The sequence below is a fragment of the Salmo salar genome, chromosome ssa19 (assembly GCF_905237065.1).
Source record: "Salmo salar chromosome ssa19, Ssal_v3.1, whole genome shotgun sequence".
Classification (NCBI taxonomy): domain Eukaryota; kingdom Metazoa; phylum Chordata; class Actinopteri; order Salmoniformes; family Salmonidae; genus Salmo; species Salmo salar.
In genome coordinates this window covers 32321430-32347783 of record NC_059460.1, presented here as the reverse complement: position 1 = coordinate 32347783, position 26354 = coordinate 32321430, and the positions used below count along the sequence as shown (strand labels likewise).

Genomic DNA, 26354 nt, shown 5'->3' with positions numbered 1-26354 from the left:
TACATAGTGAATTTTACCTTGTCTCTATAAATAGTGAATTTCACCTTGTCTCTATAAATAGTGAATTTCACCTTGTCTCTATAAATAGTGAATTTCACCTTGTCTCTGTATACATAGTGCATTTCACCTTGTCTCTGTTATACATAATGAACTTCCTCATAATTGTTATTTCCATCAATCTCTGAGGCAGAGCTGTAACAGTAAATATCATGCAAATACGGAAGGCTGTTTCAACTGATGAACTTTTGCACAGCTGAGCAAGTGTTTAATTAAATAGCTATACATACACATTCACAAGCAAGTCACAAACCGTTTTTAGTTCAAAAACATTTATACACAACTGATTCTACTCTCCAATAGAACAACAGAACAGCATCTAGTGTCCAATAGAACTGCAGAACAGGATCTAGTGTCCAATAGAACAACAGAACAGGATCTAGAGTCCAATAGAACAACAGAACAGATTATCTGATTATCCCACACACCTGTCACCATTATCACGTGCATCAGCGCCTCATGACCCTCACCTGGACTCCATCACCTCCGTGATTATCTTCCCTATATCTGTCACTCCCCTTGGTTCTTTCCTCAGGTGTTATTGACTCTGTTTTCATGTCGGTGCATTGTTTGTGTTTCGTGTTCATTTTTTCTTTTATTTAGTAAAACACTCACTCCCTAAACTTGCTTCCCGACTCTCAGCGCACTTGTTACACCGGGTTTGGCCGGGGTAGGCCATCATTGTAAATAAGAATTTGTTCTTAACTGACTTGCCTAGTTAAATAAAAAATATCTGGTTTTAAAAATCAATAAATGAACTAAAACATACACTGAGTGCACAAAACATTAGGGATACCTTCCCAATATTGATTTGCATCCACTTTTTTCCCCACCACAGGGATGCTGGCCCATGTTATCTCCAGTGCTTCCCATAGTTGTGTTAAGTTGGCGGGTTTGGATCTCTACTCTGAATAGCTCGTTCCATCTCATCCCACAGATGCTCAGTTGGATTGACATCTGGCGACTGGGCAGGCCACTGCAGTGAGCTGAATTCACTGTCATGTTTGTGGAACCATTCCTTGACAATCCTAGCCTTGTGGCATGGGGCTGAAAAAAATCAACTTGCAGATGGATACAATGCTGCCATGAAGGGATGTACCTGACTGGCAATGATGTTCAGATATCCTGTGACATTTAAACGTTGCTCCACATTTATCAAGGGGTCCAATGTGTGCCATGAAAACACACCCCACACCATCATACCAACAAGCTGCAATGTTGGCACGCGACATGATGGATACATGTACTCATGGTATCCTCCATACCCTAGTGCTCCATCACAACATGATGGATACATGTACTCATGGTATCCTCCATACCCTAGTCCTCCCATCACAACATGATGGATACATGTACTCATGGTATTCTCCATACCCTAGTCCTCCCATCACAACATGATGGATACATGTACTCATGGTATTCTCCATACCCTAGTCCTCCCATCACAACATGATGGATACATGTACTCATGGTATTCTCCATACCCTAGTCCTCCCATCACAACATGATGGATACATGTACTCATGGTATTCTCCATACCCTAGTCCTCCCATCACAACATGATGGATACATGTACTCATGGTATTCTCCATACCCTAGTCCTCCCATCACAACATGATGGATACATGTACTCATGGTATTCTCCATACCCTAGTCCTCCCATCACAACATGATGGATACATGTACTCATGGTATTCTCCATACCCTAGTGCTCCCATCAGAGTGAAACAGCAGGAACCAGGATTCATCAGACCAGAAAATGTTTTTCCAATTCTCCAGTGTCCAGCGTTTTCGGTCCTTAGCTCACTGCAACCACAGTTTTTAGTTTTTCGCTGAAAGAAGTGGAACTCTGTAAGGTAGTCAACTGCCTAACCCCATTCGTGTCAAGGTTACGATGAGTTGTGCATTATTTTATGGGTCTTTGGGCAGCAATGTTGTACTGGACTGTCAGGTGACTAACTGTAGCCCATCTGTTGCTCTGCACAGCTTTCTCTGTCCTGTTTCATCAATGACCCATTGGCTGGATGTTCTTTGGGTGGTAGGACTGTTAAGTGTGAAAACCCAGCAGCGTTGCAGTTCTTGACACACTCAAACCGGTACGCCTGGCACCTACTACCATACCCTGTTCAAAGGCACTTAAATATTTTGTCTTGTCCATTCACCCTCTGAATGGCACACATACACAATCCATGTCTCTATTGTCTCAAGGCTTAAAAATCCTTGTTTAACCTGTCTCCTCCCCATCATCTACATTGATTGAAGTGGATTTAACAAGTAACATCAATAAGGGATCATAACTTTCACCTTGATTCACCTGGTCAGTCTATGTCGTGGAAACAGTCCTAATGTCTAGTACACTCAGTGTACATACATGATGTTAATGAAGCACAGATTCCAATATGTTAAATATGGCCAGCTACATACCCTAACACACAACTAACTGATTTAACTCATCAATAAACAACATACATTATACACAGATCAATATCTACTGCTATCCATACATTATCTGTATAATACTGAAAGTAAAATATGCAATTTTTTAGAATGTAGAACATAGTTAATTCCCCAGGTTGGAGTTAAAATCTGGCCAATGGAACCCTGACACTATCTAAAGCCTCCCCCTACCTGTGTGTATGTGTGTGCAGCGTGGATCCCTGAGACTCACTAAAGCCTCCCCCTACCTGTGTGTGTGTGTGTGTGTGTGCTGCGTGGATCCCTGAGACTAACTAAAGCCTCCCCCTACCTGTGTGTGTGTGTGTGTGTGTGTGCTGCGTGGATTCCTGAGACTCACTAAAGCCCCCCCTACCTGTGTGTGTGTGTGTGTGCTGCGTGGATCCCTGAGACTCACTAAAGCCTCCCCCTACCTGTGTGTGTGTGTGTGTGGAACCCTGACACTAACTAAAGCCTAACCCTACCTGTGTGTGTGTGTGTGCTGCGTGGAACCCTGACACTCACTAAAGCCTAACCCTACCTGTGTGTGTGTGTGTGTGTGTGTGTGTGTGTGTGTGTGTGTGTGTGTGTGTGTGCGCTGCGTGGAACCCTGACACTCACTAAAGCCTAACCCTACCTGTGTGTGTGTGTGTGTGTGTGTGTGTGTGTGTGTGTGTGTGTGTGTGTGTGTGTGTGTGTGTGTGTGTGTGTGTGTGTGTGTGTGTGTGTGTGTGTGTGCGCTGCGTGGAACCCTGACACTCACTAAAGCCTAACCCTACCTGTGTGTGTGTGTGTGTGTGTGTGTGTGTGTGTGTGTGTGTGTGTGTGTGTGTGTGTGTGTGTGTGTGTGTGTGTGTGTGTGTGTGTGTGTGTGTGTGTGTGTGTGTGTGTGTGTGTGTGTGCGCTGCGTGGAACCCTGACACTCACTAAAGCCTAACCCTACCTGTGTGTGTGTGTGTGCTGCGTTGCATTATCCAATCAGTGACTTCATACAGGCAGGCCCACTGAAGGGCCAGTTGTACTGGTTATGAACAGGACCGTTGACGTTACACTCGAAGAAGGAGAACATGGGAAACCAGATCCGAGCGCGACGGCTGTGTTGGAAGGCCCTGGTGTTGGCCAGAGTGTGGTAGTACAGGAACAGTCTGGTGGTGATGTAGAAAGCAATGAACACGTCTATGGAGTAGTGCTCATGAGCCGCCAGGATGAAGAAGATGCCAAACAGATTCAGGACCCAGGAGATGGTATGGATCAGATGCCAGCTACGAGGAGTATCTACAGGAAATATACAATATGTAGTCAGACATTATAATATCACTCTCTGATCTCTAGTAGGGCACGATGTCAATCAGCACTTGTGACAAATGTTTTTGTTACACACACACACACACACACACACACACAGTACGACTCACACTCTGTGATGAAGAAGTTGAGTATGGTGAGTACCACAGTGTGACCAGAGAACATGTAATCTCCACAGGTATCCACTCCATTCAGCGTCATGCCAAAGCCACTCCATATAGCTAACACCCTCTGGACCTTAGACCACGTATCACCATACATCTATACACACACACAGACACACACACACACACACAGACACACACACACACACACACACACACACACACACACACACACACACACACACACACACACACACACACACACACACACACAGTTAGCAATGATCTGAACAATGTGTCCAGTAATCAACCAGTCAGACTCTGCCCTTTGATCACCCAGTCATCAGACTCTGTACTTTAGTCACCCAGTCATCAGACTCTGCCCTTTAATCACCCAGTCATCAGACTCTGTCCTTTAATCACCCAGTCATCAGACTCTGTCCTTTAGTCACCCAGTCATCAGACTCTGCCCTTTAATCACCCAGTCATCAGACTCTGTCCTTTAATCACCCAGTCAGACTCTGCCCTTTAATCACCCAGTCATCAGACTCTGTCCTATAATCACCCAGTCAGACTCTGCCCTTTAATCACCCAGTCATCAGACTCTGTCCTTTAATCACCCAGTCATCAGACTCTGCCCTTTAATCACCCAGTCAGACTCTGTCCTTTAATTACCCAGTCATCAGACTCTGTCCTTTAATCACCCAGTCATCAGACTCTGTCCTTTAATCACCCAGTCATCAGACTCTGTCCTTTAATCACCCAGTCATCAGACTCTGTCCTTTAATCACCCAGTCATCAGACTCTGCCCTTTAATCACCAAGTCATCAGACTGTCCTATAATCACCCAGTCATCAGACTCTGTCCTATAATCACCCAGTCAGAATCTGCCCTTTAATCACCCAGTCATCAGACTCTGTCCTTTAATCACCCAGTTATCAGAGTCTGTCCTTTAATCACGCAGTCAGATTCTGTCCTTTAATCACCCAGTCAGACTCTGTCCTTTAATCACCCAGTCATCAGACTCTGCCCTTTAATCGTCCAGTCAGACTCTGTCCTATAATAACCCAGTCATCAGACTCTGTCCTTTAATCACCCAGTCATCAGACTCTGTCCTTCAATCACCCAGTCAGACTCTGCCCTTTAATCACCCAGTGAGACTTTGTCCTTTAATCACCCAGTCAGACTTTGTCCTTTAATCACCCAGTCAGACTCGGCCCTTTAATCTCCCAGTCAGACTCTGCCCTTTAATCACCCTGTCAGACTCTGAACATTAATCACCAAGTCATCAGACTCTGTCCTTTAATCACCCAGTCATCAGACCTTGCCCTTTAATCACCCAGTCATCAGACTTTGCCCTTTAACCACCCAGTCAGACTTTGTCCTTTAATCACCCAATCAGACTCTGTACTTTAATCACACAGTCAGACTCTGTCCTTTAATCACCCAGTCAGACTCTGTCCTTTAATCACCCAGTCATCAGACTCTGCCCTTTAATCACCCAGTCAGACTATGTCCTTTAATTTCCCAGTCATCAGACTCTGCCCTTTCATCACCCAGTCAGACTCTGCCCTTTAATCACCCAGTCATCAGACTCTGTCCTTTAATCACCTAGTCATCAGACTCTGCCCTTTAATCACCAAGTCATCAGACTGTCCTATAATCACCCAGTCATCAGACTCTGTCCTATAATCACCCAGTCAGACTCTGCCCTTTAATCACCCAGTCATCAGACTCTGTCCTTTAATCACCCAGTCATCAGACTCTGCCCTTTAATCACCCAGTCAGACTCTGTCCTTTAATCACCCAGTCATCAGACTCTGCCCTTTAATCACACAGTCAGACTCTGCCCTTTAATCACCCAGTCAGACTCTGCCCTATAATCACCCAGTCAGACTCTGCTCTTTAATCACCCAGTCATTAGACTCTCCCCTTTAATCATCCAGTCATCATACTCTGTCCTTTAATCACCCAGTCAGACTCTGCCCTTTAATCACCCAGTAAGACTCTGCCCTTTAATCAACCAGTCATCAGACTCTGCCCTTTAATCACCCAGTCATCAGACTCTGTCCTTTAATCACCCAGTCAGACTCTGCCCTTTAATCACCCAGTCAGACTCTGCCCTTTAATCACCCAGTCATCAGACTCTGTCCTATAATAACCCAGTCATCAGACTCTGTCCTTTAATCACCCAGTCATCAGACTTTGCCCTTTAATCACCCAGTCATCAGACTCTGCCCTTTAACCACCCAGTCAGACTTTGTCCTTTAATCACCAAGTCAGACTCTGTACTTTAATCACCCAGTCAGACGCTGTCCTTTAATCACCCAGTCATCAGACTCTGCCCTTTAATCACCTAGTCATCAGACTCTGTCCTTTAATCACCCAGTCATCAGACTTTGTCCTTTAATCACCCAGTCAGACTCTGCCCTTTAATCACCCAGTCAGACTCTGCCCATTAATCACCCAGTCATCAGACTCTGTCCTTTAATCACCCAGTCATCAGACCTTGCCCTTTAATCACCCAGTCATCAGACTTTGCCCTTTAACCACCCAGTCAGACTTTGTCCTTTAATCACCCAATCAGACTCTGTACTTTAATCACACAGTCAGACTCTGTCCTTTAATCACCCAGTCAGACCCTGTCCTTTAATCACCCAGTCATCAGACTCTGCCCTTTAATCACCCAGTCAGACTCTGTCCTTTAATTTCCCAGTCATCAGACTCTGCCCTTTCATCACCCAGTCAGACTCTGCCCTTTAATCACCCAGTCATCAGACTCTGTCCTTTAATCACCTAGTCATCAGACTCTGCCCTTTAATCACCAAGTCATCAGACTGTCCTATAATCACCCAGTCATCAGACTCTGTCCTATAATCACCCAGTCAGACTCTGCCCTTTAATCACCCAGTCATCAGACTCTGTCCTTTAATCACCCAGTCATCAGACTCTGCCCTTTAATCACCCAGTCAGACTCTGTCTTTTAATCACCCAGTCATCAGACTCTGCCCTTTAATCACACAGTCAGACTCTGCCCTTTAATCACCCAGTCAGACTCTGCCCTATAATCACCCAGTCAGACTCTGCTCTTTAATCACCCAGTCATTAGACTCTCCCCTTTAATCATCCAGTCATCATACTCTGTCCTTTAATCACCCAGTCAGACTCTGTCCTTTAATCACCCAGTCAGACTCTGCCCTTTAATCACAAAGTTAGACTCTGCCCTTTAATCAACCAGTCATCAGACTCTGCCCTTTAATCACCCAGTCATCAGACTCTGTCCTTTAATCACCCAGTCAGACTCTGCCCTTTAATCACCCAGTCAGACTCTGCCCTTTAATCACCCAGTCATCAGACTCTGTCCTATAATAACCCAGTCATCAGACTCTGTCCTTTAATCACCCAGTCATCAGACTTTGCCCTTTAATCACCCAGTCATCAGACTCTGCCCTTTAACCACCCAGTCAGACTTTGTCCTTTAATCACCAAGTCAGATACTGTACTTTAATCACCCAGTCAGACGCTGTCCTTTAATCACCCAGTCATAAGACTCTGCCCTTTAATCACCCAGTCAGACTCTGTGTTTTAATCACCTAGTCATCAGACTCTGTCCTTTAATCACCCAGTCATCAGACTTTGTCCTTTAATCACCCAGTCAGACTCTGCCCTTTAATCACCCAGTCAGACTCTGCCCTTTAATCACCCAGTCATCAGACTCTGTCCTTTAATCACCCAGTCATCAGACTTTGCCCTTTAATCACCCAGTCATCAGACTTTGCCCTTTGACCACCCAGTCAGACTTTGTCCTTTAATCACCCAATCAGACTCTGTACTTTAATCACCCAGTTAGCCTCTGTCCTTTAATCACCCAGTCAGACTCTGTCCTTTAATCACCCAGTCATCAGACTCTGCCCTTTAATCACCCAGACAGACTCTGTCCTTTAATTCCCCAGTCATCAGACTCTGCCCTTTCATCACCCAGTCAGACTCTGCCCTTTAATCACCCAGTCATCAGACTCTGTCCTTTATTCACCTAGTCATCAGACTCTGCCCTTTAATCACCAAGTCATCAGACTGTCCTATAATCACCCAGTCATCAGACTCTGTCCTATAATCACCCAGTCAGACTCTGCCCTTTAATCACCCAGTCATCAGACTCTGTCCTTTAATCACCCAGTCAGACTCTGTCCTTTAATCACCCAGTCATTAGACTCTGCCCTTTAATCACCCAGTCAGACTCTGCCCTTTAATCACCCAGTCAGACTCTGCCCTATAATCACCCAGTCAGACTCTGCTCTTTAATCACCCAGTCATTAGACTCTGCCCTTTAATCATCCAGTCATCAGACTCTGTCCTTTAATCACCCAGTCAGACTCTGTCCTTTAATCACCCAGTCAGACTCTGCCCTTTAATCACCCAGTTAGACTCTGCCCTTTAATCATCCAGTCATCAGACTCTGTCCTTTAATCACCCAGTCAGACTCTGCCCTTTAATCACCCAGTCAGACTCTGCCCTTTAATCACCCAGTCATCAGACTTTGCCCTTTAATCACCCAGTCATCAGACTCTGCCCTTTAATCACACAGTCATCAGAGTCTGCCCTTTAACCACCCAGTCAGAATTTGTCCTTTAATCACCCAGTCAGACTCTGTCCTTTAATCACCCAGTCAGACTCTGTCCTTTAATCACCCAGTCATCAGACTCTGTCCTTTAATCACCCAGTCATCAGACTCTGCCCTTTAATCACCCAGTCAGACTCTTTCCTTTAATCACCCAGTCATCAGACTCTGCCCTTTAATCACACAGTCAGACTCTGCCCTTTAATCACCCAGTCAGACTCTGCCCTTTAATCACCCAGTCAGACTCTGCTCTTTAATCACCCAGTCATTAGACTCTCCCCTTTAATCATCCAGTCATCATACTCTGTCCTTTAATCACCCAGTCAGACTCTGTCCTTTAATCACCCAGTCAGACTCTGCCCTTTAATCACCCAGTTAGACTCTGCCCTTTAATCAACCAGTCATCAGACTCTGCCCTTTAATCACCCAGTCATCAGACTCTGTCCTTTAATCACCCAGTCAGACTCTGCCCTTTAATCACCCATTCAGACTCTGCCCTTTAATCACCCAGTCATCAGACTCTGTCCTATAATAACCCAGTCATCAGACTCTGTCCTTTAATCACCCAGTCATCAGACTTTGCCCTTTAATCACCCAGTCATCAGACTCTGCCCTTTAACCACCCAGTCAGACTTTGTCCTTTAATCACCAAGTCAGACTCTGTACTTTAATCACCCAGTCAGACGCTGTCCTTTAATCACCCAGTCATCAGACTCTGCCCTTTAATCACCTAGTCATCAGACTCTGTCCTTTAATCACCCAGTCATCAGACTTTGTCCTTTAATCACCCAGTCAGACTCTGCCCTTTAATCACCCAGTCAGACTCTGCCCATTAATCACCCAGTCATCAGACTCTGTCCTTTAATCACCCAGTCATCAGACCTTGCCCTTTAATCACCCAGTCATCAGACTTTGCCCTTTAACCACCCTGTCAGACTTTGTCCTTTAATCACCCAATCAGACTCTGTACTTTAATCACACAGTCAGACTCTGTCCTTTAATCACCCATTCAGACTCTGTCCTTTAATCACCCAGTCATCAGACTCTGCCCTTTAATCACCCAGTCAGACTCTGTCCTTTAATTTCCCAGTCATCAGACTCTGCCCTTTCATCACCCAGTCAGACTCTGCCCTTTAATCACCCAGTCATCAGACTCTGTCCTTTAATCACCTAGTCATCAGACTCTGCCCTTTAATCACCAAGTCATCAGACTGTCCTATAATCACCCAGTCATCAGACTCTGCCCTTTAATCACCCAGTCAGACTCTGCCCTTTAATCACCCAGTCATCAGACTCTGTCCTATAATAACCCAGTCATCAGACTCTGTCCTTTAATCACCCAGTCATCAGACTTTGCCCTTTAATCACCCAGTCATCAGACTCTGCCCTTTAATCACCCAGTCAGATTCTGCCCTTTAATCACCCAGTCATAAGACTCTGCCCTTTAATCACCCAGTCAGACTCTGTCCTTTAATCACCTAGTCATCAGACTCTGTCCTTTAATCACCCAGTCATCAGACTTTGTCCTTTAATCACCCAGTCAGACTCTGCCCTTTAATCACCCAGTCATCAGACTCTGTCCTTTAATCACCCAGTCATCAGACTTTGCCCTTTAATCACCCAGTCATCAGACTTTGCCCTTTGACCACCCAGTCAGACTTTGTCCTTTAATCACCCAATCAGACTCTGTACTTTAATCACCCAGTTAGCCTCTGTCCTTTAATCACCCAGTCAGACTCTGTCCTTTAATCACCCAGTCATCAGACTCTGCCCTTTAATCACCCAGACAGACTCTGTCCTTTAATTCCCCAGTCATCAGACTCTGCCCTTTAATCACCCAGTCATCAGACTCTGTCCTTTATTCACCTAGTCATCAGACTCTGCCCTTTAATCACCAAGTCATCAGACTGTCCTATAATCACCCAGTCATCAGACTCTGTCCTATAATCACCCAGTCAGACTCTGCCCTTTAATCACCCAGTCATCAGACTCTGTCCTTTAATCACCCAGTCATCAGACTCTGCCCTTTAATCACCCAGTCAGACTCTGTCCTTTAATCACCCAGTCATTAGACTCTGCCCTTTAATCACCCAGTCAGACTCTGCCCTTTAATCACCCAGTCAGACTCTGCCCTATAATCACCCAGTCAGACTCTGCTCTTTAATCACCCAGTCATCAGACTCTGCCCTTTAATCATCCAGTCATCAGACTCTGTCCTTTAATCACCCAGTCAGACTCTGTCCTTTAATCACCCAGTTAGACTCTGCCCTTTAATCATCCAGTCATCAGACTCTGTCCTTTAATCACCCAGTCAGACTCTGCCCTTTAATCACCCAGTCAGACTCTGCCCTTTAATCACCCAGTCATCAGACTTTGCCCTTTAATCACCCAGTCATCAGACTCTGCCCTTTAATCACACAGTCATCAGAGTCTGCCCTTTAACCACCCAGTCAGAATTTGTCCTTTAATCACCCAGTCAGACTCTGTCCTTTAATCACCCAGTCAGACTCTGTCCTTTAATCACCCAGTCATCAGACTCTGTCCTTTAATCACCCAGTCATCAGACTCTGCCCTTTAATCACCCAGTCAGACTCTGTCCTTCAATCACCCAGTCATCAGACTCTGCCCTTTAATCACACAGTCAGACTCTGCCCTTTAATCACCCAGTCAGACTCTGCTCTTTAATCACCCAGTCATTAGACTCTCCCCTTTAATCATCCAGTCATCATACTCTGTCCTTTAATCATCCAGTCAGACTCTGTCCTTTAATCACCCAGTCAGACTCTGCCCTTTAATCACCCAGTTAGACTCTGCCCTTTAATCAACCAGTCATCATACTCTGCCCTTTAATCACCCAGTCATCAGACTCTGTCCTTTAATCACCCAGTCAGACTCTGCCCTTTAATCACCCAGTCAGACTCTGCCCTTTAATCACCCAGTCATCAGACTCTGTCCTATAATAACCCAGTCATCAGACTCTGTCCTTTAATCACCCAGTCATCAGACTTTGCCCTTTAATCACCCAGTCATCAGACTCTGCCCTTTAACCACCCAGTCAGACTTTGTCCTTTAATCACCAAGTCAGACTCTGTACTTTAATCACCCAGTCAGATGCTGTCCTTTAATCACCCAGTCATCAGACTCTGCCCTTTAATCACCTAGTCATCAGACTCTGTCCTTTAATCACCCAGTCATCAGACTTTGTCCTTTAATCACCCAGTCAGACTCTGCCCTTTAATCACCCAGTCAGACTCTGCCCATTAATCACCCAGTCATCAGACTCTGTCCTTTAATCACCCAGTCATCAGACCTTGCCCTTTAATCACCCAGTCATCAGACTTTGCCCTTTAACCACCCAGTCAGACTTTGTCCTTTAATCACCCAATCAGACTCTGTACTTTAATCACACAGTCAGACTCTGTCCTTTAATCACCCAGTCAGACTCTGTCCTTTAATCACCCAGTCATCAGACTCTGCCCTTTAATCACCCAGTCAGACTCTGTCCTTTAATTTCCCAGTCATCAGACTCTGCCCTTTCATCACCCAGTCAGACTCTGCCCTTTAATCACCCAGTCATCAGACTCTGTCCTTTAATCACCTAGTCATCAGACTCTGCCCTTTAATCACCAAGTCATCAGACTGTCCTATAATCACCCAGTCATCAGACTCTGCCCTTTAATCACCCAGTCAGACTCTGCCCTTTAATCACCCAGTCATCAGACTCTGTCCTATAATAACCCAGTCATCAGACTCTGTCCTTTAATCACCCAGTCATCAGACTTTGCCCTTTAATCACCCAGTCATCAGACTCTGCCCTTTAATCACCCAGTCAGACTCTGTCCTTTAATCACCTAGTCATCAGACTCTGTCCTTTAATCACCCAGTCATCAGACTTTGTCCTTTAATCACCCAGTCAGACTCTGCCCTTTAATCACCCAGTCAGACTCTGCCCTTTAATCACCCAGTCATCAGACTCTGTCCTTTAATCACCCAGTCATCAGACTTTGCCCTTTAATCACCCAGTCATCAGACTTTGCCCTTTGACCACCCAGTCAGACTTTGTCCTTTAATCACCCAATCAGACTCTGTACTTTAATCACCCAGTTAGCCTCTGTCCTTTAATCACCCAGTCAGACTCTGTCCTTTAATCACCCAGTCATCAGACTCTGCCCTTTAATCACCCAGACAGACTCTGTCCTTTAATTCCCCAGTCATCAGACTCTGCCCTTTCATCACCCAGTCAGACTCTGCCCTATAATCAACCAGTCAGACTCTGCTCTTTAATCACCCAGTCATTAGACTCTCCCCTTTAATCATCCAGTCATCATACTCTGTCCTTTAATCACCCAGTCAGACTCTGTCCTTTAATCACCCAGTCAGACTCTGCCCTTTAATCACCCAGTTAGACTCTGCCCTTTAATCAACCAGTCATCATACTCTGCCCTTTAATCACCCAGTCATCAGACTCTGTCCTTTAATCACCCAGTCAGACTCTGTCCTTTAATCACCCAGTCAGACTCTGCCCTTTAATCACCCAGTCATCAGACTCTGTCCTATAATAACCCAGTCATCAGACTCTGTCCTTTAATCACCCAGTCATCAGACTTTGCCCTTTAATCACCCAGTCATCAGACTCTGCCCTTTAACCACCCAGTCAGACTTTGTCCTTTAATCACCAAGTCAGACTCTGTACTTTAATCACCCAGTCAGACGCTGTCCTTTAATCACCCAGTCATCAGACTCTGCCCTTTAATCACCTAGTCATCAGACTCTGTCCTTTAATCACCCAGTCATCAGACTTTGTCCTTTAATCACCCAGTCAGACTCTGCCCTTTAATCACCCAGTCAGACTCTGCCCATTAATCACCCAGTCATCAGACTCTGTCCTTTAATCACCCAGTCATCAGACCTTGCCCTTTAATCACCGAGTCATCAGACTTTGCCCTTTAACCACCCAGTCAGACTTTGTCCTTTAATCACCCAATCAGACACTGTACTTTAATCACACAGTCAGACTATGTCCTTTAATCACCCAGTCAGACTCTGTCCTTTAATCACCCAGTCATCAGACTCTGCCCTTTAATCACCCAGTCAGACTCTGTCCTTTAATTTCCCAGTCATCAGACTCTGCCCTTTCATCACCCAGTCAGACTCTGCCCTTTAATCACCCAGTCATCAGACTCTGTCCTTTAATCACCTAGTCATCAGACTCTGCCCTTTAATCACCAAGTCATCAGACTGTCCTATAATCACCCAGTCATCAGACTCTGCCCTTTAATCACCCAGTCAGACTCTGCCCTTTAATCACCCAGTCATCAGACTCTGTCCTATAATAACCCAGTCATCAGACTCTGTCCTTTAATCACCCAGTCATCAGACTTTGCCCTTTAATCACCCAGTCATCAGACTCTGCCCTTTAATCACCCAGTCAGACTCTGTCCTTTAATCACCTAGTCATCAGACTCTGTCCTTTAATCACCCAGTCATCAGACTTTGTCCTTTAATCACCCAGTGAGACTCTGCCCTTTAATCACCCAGTCAGACTCTGCCCTTTAATCACCCAGTCATCAGACTCTGTCCTTTAATCACCCAGTCATCAGACTTTGCCCTTTAATCACCCAGTCATCAGACTTTGCCCTTTGACCACCCAGTCAGACTTTGTCCTTTAATCACCCAATCAGACTCTGTACTTTAATCACCCAGTTAGCCTCTGTCCTTTAATCACCCAGTCAGACTTTGTCCTTTAATCACCCAGTCAGACTCTGCCCTTTAATCACCCAGTCAGACTCTGTCCTTTAATCACCCAGTCATCAGACTCTGCCCTTTAATCACCCAGTCATCAGACTCTGCCCTTTAATCACCCAGTCAGACTCTGTCCTTTAATTTCCCAGTCATCAGACTCTGCCCTTTCATCACCCAGTCAGACTCTGCCCTTTAATCACCCAGTCATCAGACTCTGTCCTTTAATCACCTAGTCATCAGAACCTTGCCCTTTTATCACCAAGTCATCAGACTGTCCTATAATCACCCAGTCATCAGACTCTGTCCTATAATCACCCAATCAGACTCTGCCCTTTAATCACCCAGTCATCAGACTCTGTCCTTTAATCACCTAGTCATCAGACTCTGCCCTTTAATCACACAGTCAGACTCTGTCCTTTAATCACCCAGTCATCAGACGCTGCCCTTTAATCACCCAGTCAGACTCTGCCCTTTAATCACCCAGTCAGACTCTGCCCTATAATCACCCAGTCAGACTCTGCTCTTTAATCACGAGGTCATTAGACTCTGCCCTTTAATCATCCAGTCATCAGACTCTGTCCTTTAATCACCCAGTCAGACTCTGTCCTTTAATCACCCAGTCAGACTCTGCCCTTTAATCACCCAGTTAGACTCTGCCCTTTAATCAACCAGTCATCAGACTCTGCCCTTTAATCAACCAGTCATCAGACTCTGTCCTTTAATCACCTAGTCAGACTCTGCCCTTTAATCACCCAGTCAGACTCTGCCCTTTAATCACCCAGTCATCAGACTTTGCCCTTTAATCACCCAGTCATCAGACTCTGCCCTTTAATCACCCAGTCATCAGACTCTGCCCTTTAACCACCCAGTCAGACTCTGCCCTTTAATCACCCAGTCATCAGACTTTGTCCTTTAATCACCCAGTCAGACTCTGCCCTTTAATCACCCAGGCAGACTCTGCACTTTAATCACCCAGTCATCAGACTCTGCCCTTTAATCACCCAGTCATCAGACTCTGCCCTTTAATCACCCAGTCATCAGACTCTGTCCTTTAATCGCTCAGTCATAAGACTCTGCCCTTTAACCACCCAGTCAGACTCTGCCCTTTAATCACCCAGTCATCAGACTTTGTCCTTTAATCACCCAGTCAGACTCTGCCCTTTAATCACCCAGGCAGACTCTGCCCTTTAATCATCCAGTCATCAGACTCTGTCCTTTAATCCCCAGTCATCAGACTCTGCCCTTTAATCACCCAGTCAGACTATGTCCTTTAATCAACTAGTTATCAGACTCTGCCCTTTAATCACCCAGTCATCAGACTCTGTCCTTTAATCACCCAGTCATCAGACTCTGCCCTTTAACCACCCAGTCAGAATTTGTCCTTTAATCACCCAGTCAGACTCTGTCCTTTAATCACCCAGTCAGACTCTGTCCTTTAATCACCCAGTCAGACTTTGTCCTTTAATCACCCAGTCAGACTTTGTCCTTTAATCACCCAGTCAGACTCTGCCCTTTAATCACCCAGTCAGACTCTGTCCTTTAATCACCCAGTCATCAGACTCTGCCCTTAAATCACCCAGTCATCAGACTCTGCCCTTTAATCACCCAGTCAGACTCTGTCCTTTAATTTCCCAGTCATCAGACTCTGCCCTTTCATCACCCAGTCAGACTCTGCCCTTTAATCACCCAGTCATCAGACTCTGTCCTTTAATCACCTAGTCATCAGAACCTTGCCCTTTTATCACCAAGTCATCAGACTGTCCTATAATCACCCAGTCATCAGACTCTGTCCTATAATCACCCAATCAGACTCTGCCCTTTAATCACCCAGTCATCAGACTCTGTCCTTTAATCACCTAGTCATCAGACTCTGCCCTTTAATCACCCAGTTAGACTCTGCCCTTTAATCAACCAGTCATCAGACTCTGCCCTTTAATAACCCAGTCATCAGACTCTGTCCTTTAATCACCCAGTCAGACTCTGCCCTTTAATCACCCAGTCAGACTCTGCCCTTTAATCACCCAGTCACCAGACTTTGCCCTTTAATCACACAGTCATCAGACTCTGCCCTTTAATCACACAGTCATCAGACTCTGCCCTTTAACCACCCAGTCAGACTCTGTCCTTTAATCACCCAGTCAGACTCTGCCCTTTAATCACCCAGTTAGACTCTGCCCTTTAATCAACCAGTCATCATACTCTGTCCTTTAATCACCCAGTCATCAGACCTTGCCCTTTAATCACCCAGTCATCAGACTTTGCCCTTTAACCACCCAGTCAGACTTTGTCCTTTAATCACCCAATCAGACTCTGTACTTTAATCACACAGTCAGACTCTGTCCTTTAATCACCCAGTCAGACTCTGTCCTTTAATCACCCAGTCATCAGACTCTGCCCTTTAATCACCCAGTCAGACTCTGTCCTTTAATTTCCCAGTCATCAGACTCTGCCCTTTCATCACCCAGTCAGACTCTGCCCTTTAATCACCCAGTCATCAGACTCTGTCCTTTAATCACCTAGTCATCAGACTCTGCCCTTTAATCACCAAGTCATCAGACTGTCCTATAATCACCCAGTCATCAGACTCTGCCCTTTAATCACCCAGTCAGACTCTGCCCTTTAATCACCCAGTCATCAGACTCTGTCCTATAATAACCCAGTCATCAGACTCTGTCCATTAATCACCCAGTCATCAGACTTTGCCCTTTAATCACCCAGTCATCAGACTCTGCCCTTTAATCACCCAGTCAGACTCTGTCCTTTAATCACCTAGTCATCAGACTCTGTCCTTTAATCACCCAGTCATCAGACTTTGTCCTTTAATCACCCAGTCAGACTCTGCCCTTTAATCACCCAGTCAGACTCTGCCCTTTAATCACCCAGTCATCAGACTTTGCCCTTTAATCACCCAGTCATCAGACTTTGCCCTTTGACCACCCAGTCAGACTTTGTCCTTTAATCACCCAATCAGACTCTGTACTTTAATCACCCAGTTAGCCTCTGTCCTTTAATCACCCAGTCAGACTCTGTCCTTTAATCACCCAGTCATCAGACTCTGCCCTTTAATCACCCAGACAGACTCTGTCCTTTAATTCCCCAGTCATCAGACTCTGCCCTTTCATCACCCAGTCAGACTCTGCCCTTTAATCACCCAGTCATCAGACTCTGTCCTTTATTCACCTAGTCATCAGACTCTGCCCTTTAATCACCAAGTCATCAGACTGTCCTATAATCACCCAGTCATCAGACTCTGTCCTATAATCACCCAGTCAGACTCTGCCCTTTAATCACCCAGTCATCAGACTCTGTCCTTTAATCACCCAGTCATCAGACTCTGCCCTTTAATCACCCAGTCAGACTCTGTCCTTTAATCACCCAGTCATTAGACTCTGCCCTTTAATCACCCAGTCAGACTCTGCCCTATAATCACCCAGTCAGACTCTGCTCTTTAATCATCGAGTCATTAGACTCTGCCCTTTAATCATCCAGTCATCAGACTCTGTCCTTTAATCACCCAGTCAGACTCTGTCCTTTAATCACCCAGTCATACTCTGCCCTTTAATCACCCAGTTAGACTCTGCCCTTTAATCAACCAGTCATCAGACTCTGCCCTTTAATAACCCAGTCATCAGACTCTGTCCTTTAATCACCCAGTCAGACTCTGCCCTTTAATCACCCAGTCAGACTCTGCCCTTTAATCACCCAGTCATCAGACTCTGTCCTATAATAACCCAGTCATCAGACTCTGTCCTTTAATCACCCAGTCATCAGACTTTGCCCTTTAATCACCCAGTCATCAGACTCTGCCCTTTAACCACCCAGTCAGACTTTGTCCTTTAATCACCAAGTCAGACTCTGTACTTTAATCACCCAGTCAGACGCTGTCCTTTAATCACCCAGTCATCAGACTCTGCCCTTTAATCACCTAGTCATCAGACTCTGTCCTTTAATCACCCAGTCATCAGACTTTGTCCTTTAATCACCCAGTCAGACTCTGCCCTTTAATCACCCAGTCAGACTCTGCCCATTAATCACCCAGTCATCAGACTCTGTCCTTTAATCACCCAGTCATCAGACCTTGCCCTTTAATCACCCAGTCATCAGACTTTGCCCTTTAACCACCCAGTCAGACTTTGTCCTTTAATCACCCAATCAGACTCTGTACTTTAATCACACAGTCAGACTCTGTCCTTTAATCACCCAGTCAGACTCTGTCCTTTAATCACCCAGTCATCAGACTCTGCCCTTTAATCACCCAGTCAGACTCTGTCCTTTAATTTCCCAGTCATCAGACTCTGCCCTTTCATCACCCAGTCAGACTCTGCCCTTTAATCACCCAGTCATCAGACTCTGTCCTTTAATCACCTAGTCATCAGACTCTGCCCTTTAATCACCAAGTCATCAGACTGTCCTATAATCACCCAGTCATCAGACTCTGCCCTTTAATCACCCAGTCAGACTCTGCCCTTTAATCACCCAGTCATCAGACTCTGTCCTATAATAACCCAGTCATCAGACTCTGTCCTTTAATCACCCAGTCATCAGACTTTGCCCTTTAATCACCCAGTCATCAGACTCTGCCCTTTAATCACCCAGTCAGACTCTGTCCTTTAATCACCTAGTCATCAGACTCTGTCCTTTAATCACCCAGTCATCAGACTTTGTCCTTTAATCACCCAGTCAGACTCTGCCCTTTAATCACCCAGTCAGACTCTGCCCTTTAATCACCCAGTCATCAGACTCTGTCCTTTAATCACCCAGTCATCAGACTTTGCCCTTTAATCACCCAGTCATCAGACTTTGCCCTTTGACCACCCAGTCAGACTTTGTCCTTTAATCACCCAATCAGACTCTGTACTTTAATCACCCAGTTAGCCTCTGTCCTTTAATCACCCAGTCAGACTCTGTCCTTTAATCACCCAGTCATCAGACTCTGCCCTTTAATCACCCAGACAGACTCTGTCCTTTAATTCCCCAGTCATCAGACTCTGCCCTTTCATCACCCAGTCAGACTCTGCCCTTTAATCACCCAGTCCTCAGACTCTGTCCTTTATTCACCTAGTCATCAGACTCTGCCCTTTAATCACCAAGTCATCAGACTGTCCTATAATCACCCAGTCATCAGACTCTGTCCTATAATCACCCAGTCAGACTCTGCCCTTTAATCACCCAGTCATCAGACTCTGTCCTTTAATCACCCAGTCATCAGACTCTGCCCTTTAATCACCCAGTCAGACTCTGTCCTTTAATCACCCAGTCATTAGACTCTGCCCTTTAATCACCCAGTCAGACTCTGCCCATTAATCACCCAGTCATCAGACTCTGTCCTTTAATCACCCAGTCATTAGACCTTGCCCTTTAATCACCCAGTCATCAGACTTTGCCCTTTAACCACCCAGTCAGACTTTGTCCTTTAATCACCCAATCAGACTCTGTACTTTAATCACACAGTCAGACTCTGTCCTTTAATCACCCAGTCAGACTCTGTCCTTTAATCACCCAGTCATCAGACTCTGCCCTTTAATCACCCAGTCAGACTCTGTCCTTTAATTTCCCAGTCATCAGACTCTGCCCTTTCATCACCCAGTCAGACTCTGCACTTTAATCACCCAGTCATCAGACTCTGTCCTTTAATCACATAGTCATCAGACTCTGCCCTTTAATCACCAAGTCATCAGACTGTCCTATAATCACCCAGTCATCAGACTCTGCCCTTTAATCACCCAGTCAGACTCTGCCCTTTAATCACCCAGTCATCAGACTCTGTCCTATAATAACCCAGTCATCAGACTCTGTCCTTTAATCACCCAGTCATCAGACTTTGCCCTTTAATCACCCAGTCATCAGACTCTGCCCTTTAATCACCCAGTCAGACTCTGTCCTTTAATCACCTAGTCATCAGACTCTGTCCTTTAATCACCCAGTCATCAGACTTTGTCCTTTAATCACCCAGTCAGACTCTGCCCTTTAATCACCCAGTCAGACTCTGCCCTTTAATCACCCAGTCATCAGACTCTGTCCTTTAATCACCCAGTCATCAGACTTTGCCCTTTAATCACCCAGTCATCAGACTTTGCCCTTTGACCACCCAGTCAGACTTTGTCCTTTAATCACCCAATCAGACTCTGTACTTTAATCACCCAGTTAGCCTCTGTCCTTTAATCACCCAGTCAGACTCTGTCCTTTAATCACCCAGTCATCAGACTCTGCCCTTTAATCACCCAGACAGACTCTGTCCTTTAATTCCCCAGTCATCAGACTCTGCCCTTTCATCACCCAGTCAGACTCTGCCCTTTAATCACCCAGTCCTCAGACTCTGTCCTTTATTCACCTAGTCATCAGACTCTGCCCTTTAATCACCAAGTCATCAGACTGTCCTATAATCACCCAGTCATCAGACTCTGTCCTATAATCACCCAGTCAGACTCTGCCCTTTAATCACCCAGTCATCAGACTCTGTCCTTTAATCACCCAGTCATCAGACTCTGCCCTTTAATCACCCAGTCAGACTCTGTCCTTTAATCACCCAGTCATTAGACTCTGCCCTTTAATCACCCAGTCAGACTCTGCCCTTTAATCACCCAGTCAGACTCTGCCCTATAATCACCCAGTCAGACTCTGCTCTTTAATCATCCAGTCATTAGACTCTGCCCTTTAATCATCCAGTCATCAGACTCTGTCCTTTAATCACCCAGTCAGACTCTGTCCTTTAATCACCCAGTCATACTCTGCCCTTTAATCAGCCAGTTAGACTCTGCCCTTTAATCAACCAGTCATCAGACTCTGCCCTTTAATAACCCAGTCATCAGACTCTGTCCTTTAATCACCCAGTCAGACTCTGCCCTTTAATCACCCAGTCAGACTCTGCCCTTTAATCACCCAGTCATCAGACTTTGCCCTTTAATCACACAGTCATCAGACTCTGCCCTTTAATCACACAGTCATCAGACTCTGCCCTTTAACCACCCAGTCAGAATTTGTCCTTTAATCACCCAGTCAGACTCTGTCCTTTAATCACCCAGTCAGACTCTGTCCTTTAATCACCCAGTCAGACTTTGTCCTTTAATCAACCAGTCAGACTTTGTCCTTTAATCACCCAGTCAGACTCTGCCCTTTAATCACCCAGTCAGACTCTGTCCTTTAATCACCCAGTCATCAGACTCTGCCCTTTAATCACCCAGTCATCAGACTCTGCCCTTTAATCACCCAGTCAGACTCTGTCCTTTAATTTCCCAGTCATCAGACTCTGCCCTTTCATCACCCAGTCAGACTCTGCCCTTTAATCACCCAGTCATCAGACTCTGTCCTTTAATCACCTAGTCATCAGAACCTTGCCCTTTTATCACCAAGTCATCAGACTGTCCTATAATCACCCAGTCATCAGACTCTGTCCTATAATCACCCAATCAGACTCTGCCCTTTAATCACCCAGTCATCAGACTCTGCCCTTTAATCACCCAGTCAGACTCTGTCCTTTAATCACCCAGTCATTAGACTCTGCCCTTTAATCACCCAGTCAGACTCTGCCCTTTAATCACCCAGTCAGACTCTGCCCTATAATCACCCAGTCAGACTCTGCTCTTTAATCATCCAGTCATTAGACTCTGCCCTTTAATCATCCAGTCATCAGACTCTGTCCTTTAATCACCCAGTCAGACTCTGTCCTTTAATCACCCAGTCATACTCTGCCCTTTAATCACCCAGTTAGACTCTGCCCTTTAATCAACCAGTCATCAGACTCTGCCCTTTAATAACCCAGTCATCAGACTCTGTCCTTTAATCACCCAGTCAGACTCTGCCCTTTAATCACCCAGTCAGACTCTGCCCTTTAATCACCCAGTCATCAGACTTTGCCCTTTAATCACACAGTCATCAGACTCTGCCCTTTAATCACACAGTCATCAGACTCTGCCCTTTAACCACCCAGTCAGAATTTGTCCTTTAATCACCCAGTCAGACTCTGTCCTTTAATCACCCAGTCAGACTCTGTCCTTTAATCACCCAGTCAGACTTTGTCCTTTAATCACCCAGTCAGACTTTGTCCTTTAATCACCCAGTCAGACTCTGCCCTTTAATCACCCAGTCAGACTCTGTCCTTTAATCACCCAGTCATCAGACTCTGCCCTTTAATCACCCAGTCATCAGACTCTGCCCTTTAATCACCCAGTCAGACTCTGTCCTTTAATTTCCCAGTCATCAGACTCTGCCCTTTCATCACCCAGTCAGACTCTGCCCTTTAATCACCCAGTCATCAGACTCTGTCCTTTAATCACCTAGTCATCAGAACCTTGCCCTTTTATCACCAAGTCATCAGACTGTCCTATAATCACCCAGTCATCAGACTCTGTCCTATAATCACCCAATCAGACTCTGCCCTTTAATCACCCAGTCATCAGACTCTGTCCTTTAATCACCTAGTCATCAGACTCTGCCCTTTAATCACACAGTCAGACTCTGTCCTTTAATCACCCAGTCATCAGACGCTGCCCTTTAATCACCCAGTCAGACTCTGCCCTTTAATCACCCAGTCAGACTCTGCCCTATAATCACCCAGTCAGACTCTGCTCTTTAATCACGAGGTCATTAGACTCTGCCCTTTAATCATCCAGTCATCAGACTCTGTCCTTTAATCACCCAGTCAGACTCTGTCCTTTAATCACCCAGTCAGACTCTGCCCTTTAATCACCCAGTTAGACTCTGCCCTTTAATCAACCAGTCATCAGACTCTGCCCTTTAATCAACCAGTCATCAGACTCTGTCCTTTAATCACCTAGTCAGACTCTGCCCTTTAATCACCCAGTCAGACTCTGCCCTTTAATCACCCAGTCATCAGACTTTGCCCTTTAATCACCCAGTCATCAGACTCTGCCCTTTAATCACCCAGTCATCAGACTCTGCCCTTTAACCACCCAGTCAGACTCTGCCCTTTAATCACCCAGTCATCAGACTTTGTCCTTTAATCACCCAGTCAGACTCTGCCCTTTAATCACCCAGGCAGACTCTGCACTTTAATCACCCAGTCATCAGACTCTGCCCTTTAATCACCCAGTCATCAGACTCTGCCCTTTAATCCCCCAGTCATCAGACTCTGTCCTTTAATCACTCAGTCATAAGACTCTGCCCTTTAACCACCCAGTCAGACTCTGCCCTTTAATCACCCAGTCATCAGACTTTGTCCTTTAATCACCCAGTCAGACTCTGCCCTTTAATCACCCAGGCAGACTCTGCCCTTTAATCATCCAGTCATCAGACTCTGTCCTTTAATCCCCAGTCATCAGACTCTGCCCTTTAATCACCCAGTCAGACTATGTCCTTTAATCAACTAGTTATCAGACTCTGCCCTTTAATCACCCAGTCATCAGACTCTGTCCTTTAATCACCCAGTCATCAGACTTTGCCCTTTAACCACCCAGTCAGAATTTGTCCTTTAATCACCCAGTCAGACTCTGTCCTTTAATCACCCAGTCAGACTCTGTCCTTTAATCACCCAGTCAGACTTTGTCCTTTAATCACCCAGTCAGACTTTGTCCTTTAATCACCCAGTCAGACTCTGCCCTTTAATCACCCAGTCAGACTCTGTCCTTTAATCACCCAGTCATCAGACTCTGCCCTTTAATCACCCAGTCATCAGACTCTGCCCTTTAATCACCCAGTCAGACTCTGTCCTTTAATTTCCCAGTCATCAGACTCTGCCCTTTCATCACCCAGTCAGACTCTGCCCTTTAATCACCCAGTCATCAGACTCTGTCCTTTAATCACCTAGTCATCAGAACCTTGCCCTTTTATCACCAAGTCATCAGACTGTCCTATAATCACCCAGTCATCAGACTCTGTCCTATAATCACCCAATCAGACTCTGCCCTTTAATCACCCAGTCATCAGACTCTGTCCTTTAATCACCTAGTCATCAGACTCTGCCCTTTAATCACCCAGTTAGACTCTGCCCTTTAATCAACCAGTCATCAGACTCTGCCCTTTAATAACCCAGTCATCAGACTCTGTCCTTTAATCACCCAGTCAGACTCTGCCCTTTAATCACCCAGTCAGACTCTGCCCTTTAATCACCCAGTCACCAGACTTTGCCCTTTAATCACACAGTCATCAGACTCTGCCCTTTAATCACACAGTCATCAGACTCTGCCCTTTAACCACCCAGTCAGACTCTGTCCTTTAATCACCCAGTTAGACTCTGCCCTTTAATCAACCAGTCATCATACTCTGTCCTTTAATCACCCAGTCATCAGACTTTGCCCTTTAACCACCCAGTCAGACTTTGTCCTTTAATCACCCAATCAGACTCTGTACTTTAATCACACAGTCAGACTCTGTCCTTTAATCACCCAGTCAGACTCTGTCCTTTAATCACCCAGTCATCAGACTCTGCCCTTTAATCACCCAGTCAGACTCTGTCCTTTAATTTCCCAGTCATCAGACTCTGCCCTTTCATCACCCAGTCAGACTCTGCCCTTTAATCACCCAGTCAGACTCTGTCCTTTAATCACCTAGTCATCAGACTCTGCCCTTTAATCACCAAGTCATCAGACTGTCCTATAATCACCCAGTCATCAGACTCTGCCCTTTAATCACCCAGTCAGACTCTGCCCTTTAATCACCCAGTCATCAGACTCTGTCCTATAATAACCCAGTCATCAGACTCTGTCCTTTAATCACCCAGTCATCAGACTTTGCCCTTTAATCACCCAGTCATCAGACTCTGCCCTTTAATCACCCAGTCAGACTCTGTCCTTTAATCACCTAGTCATCAGACTCTGTCCTTTAATCACCCAGTCATCAGACTTTGTCCTTTAATCACCCAGTCAGACTCTGCCCTTTAATCACCCAGTCAGACTCTGCCCTTTAATCACCCAGTCATCAGACTCTGTCCTTTAATCACCCAGTCATCAGACTTTGCCCTTTAATCACCCAGTCATAGGACTTTGCCCTTTGACCACCCAGTCAGACTTTGTCCTTTAATCACCCAATCAGACTCTGTACTTTAATCACCCAGTTAGCCTCTGTCCTTTAATCACCCAGTCAGACTCTGTCCTTTAATCACCCAGTCATCAGACTCTGCCCTTTAATCACCCAGACAGACTCTGTCCTTTAATTCCCCAGTCATCAGACTCTGCCCTTTCATCACCCAGTCAGACTCTGCCCTTTAATCACCCAGTCATCAGACTCTGTCCTTTATTCACCTAGTCATCAGACTCTGCCCTTTAATCACCAAGTCATCAGACTGTCCTATAATCACCCAGTCATCAGACTCTGTCCTATAATCACCCAGTCAGACTCTGCCCTTTAATCACCCAGTCATCAGACTCTGTCCTTTAATCACCCAGTCATCAGACTCTGCCCTTTAATCACCCAGTCAGACTCTGTCCTTTAATCACCCAGTCATTAGACTCTGCCCTTTAATCACCCAGTCAGACTCTGTCCTTTAATCACCCAGTCAGACTCTGCCCTTTAATCACCCAGTTAGACTCTGCCCTTTAATCAACCAGTCATCAGACTCTGCCCTTTAATCAACCAGTCATCAGACTCTGTCCTTTAATCACCTAGTCAGACTCTGCCCTTTAATCACCCAGTCAGACTCTGCCCTTTAATCACCCAGTCATCAGACTTTGCCCTTTAATCACCCAGTCATCAGACTCTGCCCTTTAATCACCCAGTCATCAGACTCTGCCCTTTAACCACCCAGTCAGACTCTGCCCTTTAATCACCCAGTCATCAGACTTTGTCCTTTAATCAACCAGTCAGACTCTGCCCTTTAATCACCCAGGCAGACTCTGCACTTTAATCACCCAGTCATCAGACTCTGCCCTTTAATCACCCAGTCATCAGACTCTGCCCTTTAATCACCCAGTCATCAGACTCTGTCCTTTAATCACTCAGTCATAAGACTCTGCCCTTTAACCACCCAGTCAGACTCTGCCCTTTAATCACCCAGTCATCAGACTTTGTCCTTTAATCACCCAGTCAGACTCTGCCCTTTAATCACCCAGGCAGACTCTGCCCTTTAATCATCCAGTCATCAGACTCTGTCCTTTAATCCCCAGTCATCAGACTCTGCCCTTTAATCACCCAGTCAGACTATG

The 26354-nt window shown here is 45.6% G+C and overlaps 1 protein-coding gene across 5 annotated transcripts in view; it reads right to left on the bottom strand.

Moving 5' to 3' along the window:
• Nucleotides 1-224: 224 nt before the first annotated feature.
• Nucleotides 225-26354, bottom strand: part of LOC106578741 (sphingomyelin synthase-related protein 1) — a 109558-nt gene continuing 83428 nt past the window's right edge. For 3 of the 5 annotated variants that reach the window (XM_045702229.1, XM_045702230.1, XM_045702228.1), the window contains 2 exons: nt 3906-4056; nt 225-3765 (listed from right to left, as the gene is read on the bottom strand). In XM_045702229.1, the coding sequence (XP_045558185.1) occupies nt 3461-3765; nt 3906-4056 (456 nt within the window). In that variant the 3' untranslated portion in view covers nt 225-3460. The remainder of the gene's footprint in view (nt 3766-3905; nt 4057-26354) is intronic. The other 2 variants (XM_045702231.1, XM_045702232.1) reach the window with 2 other exon arrangements.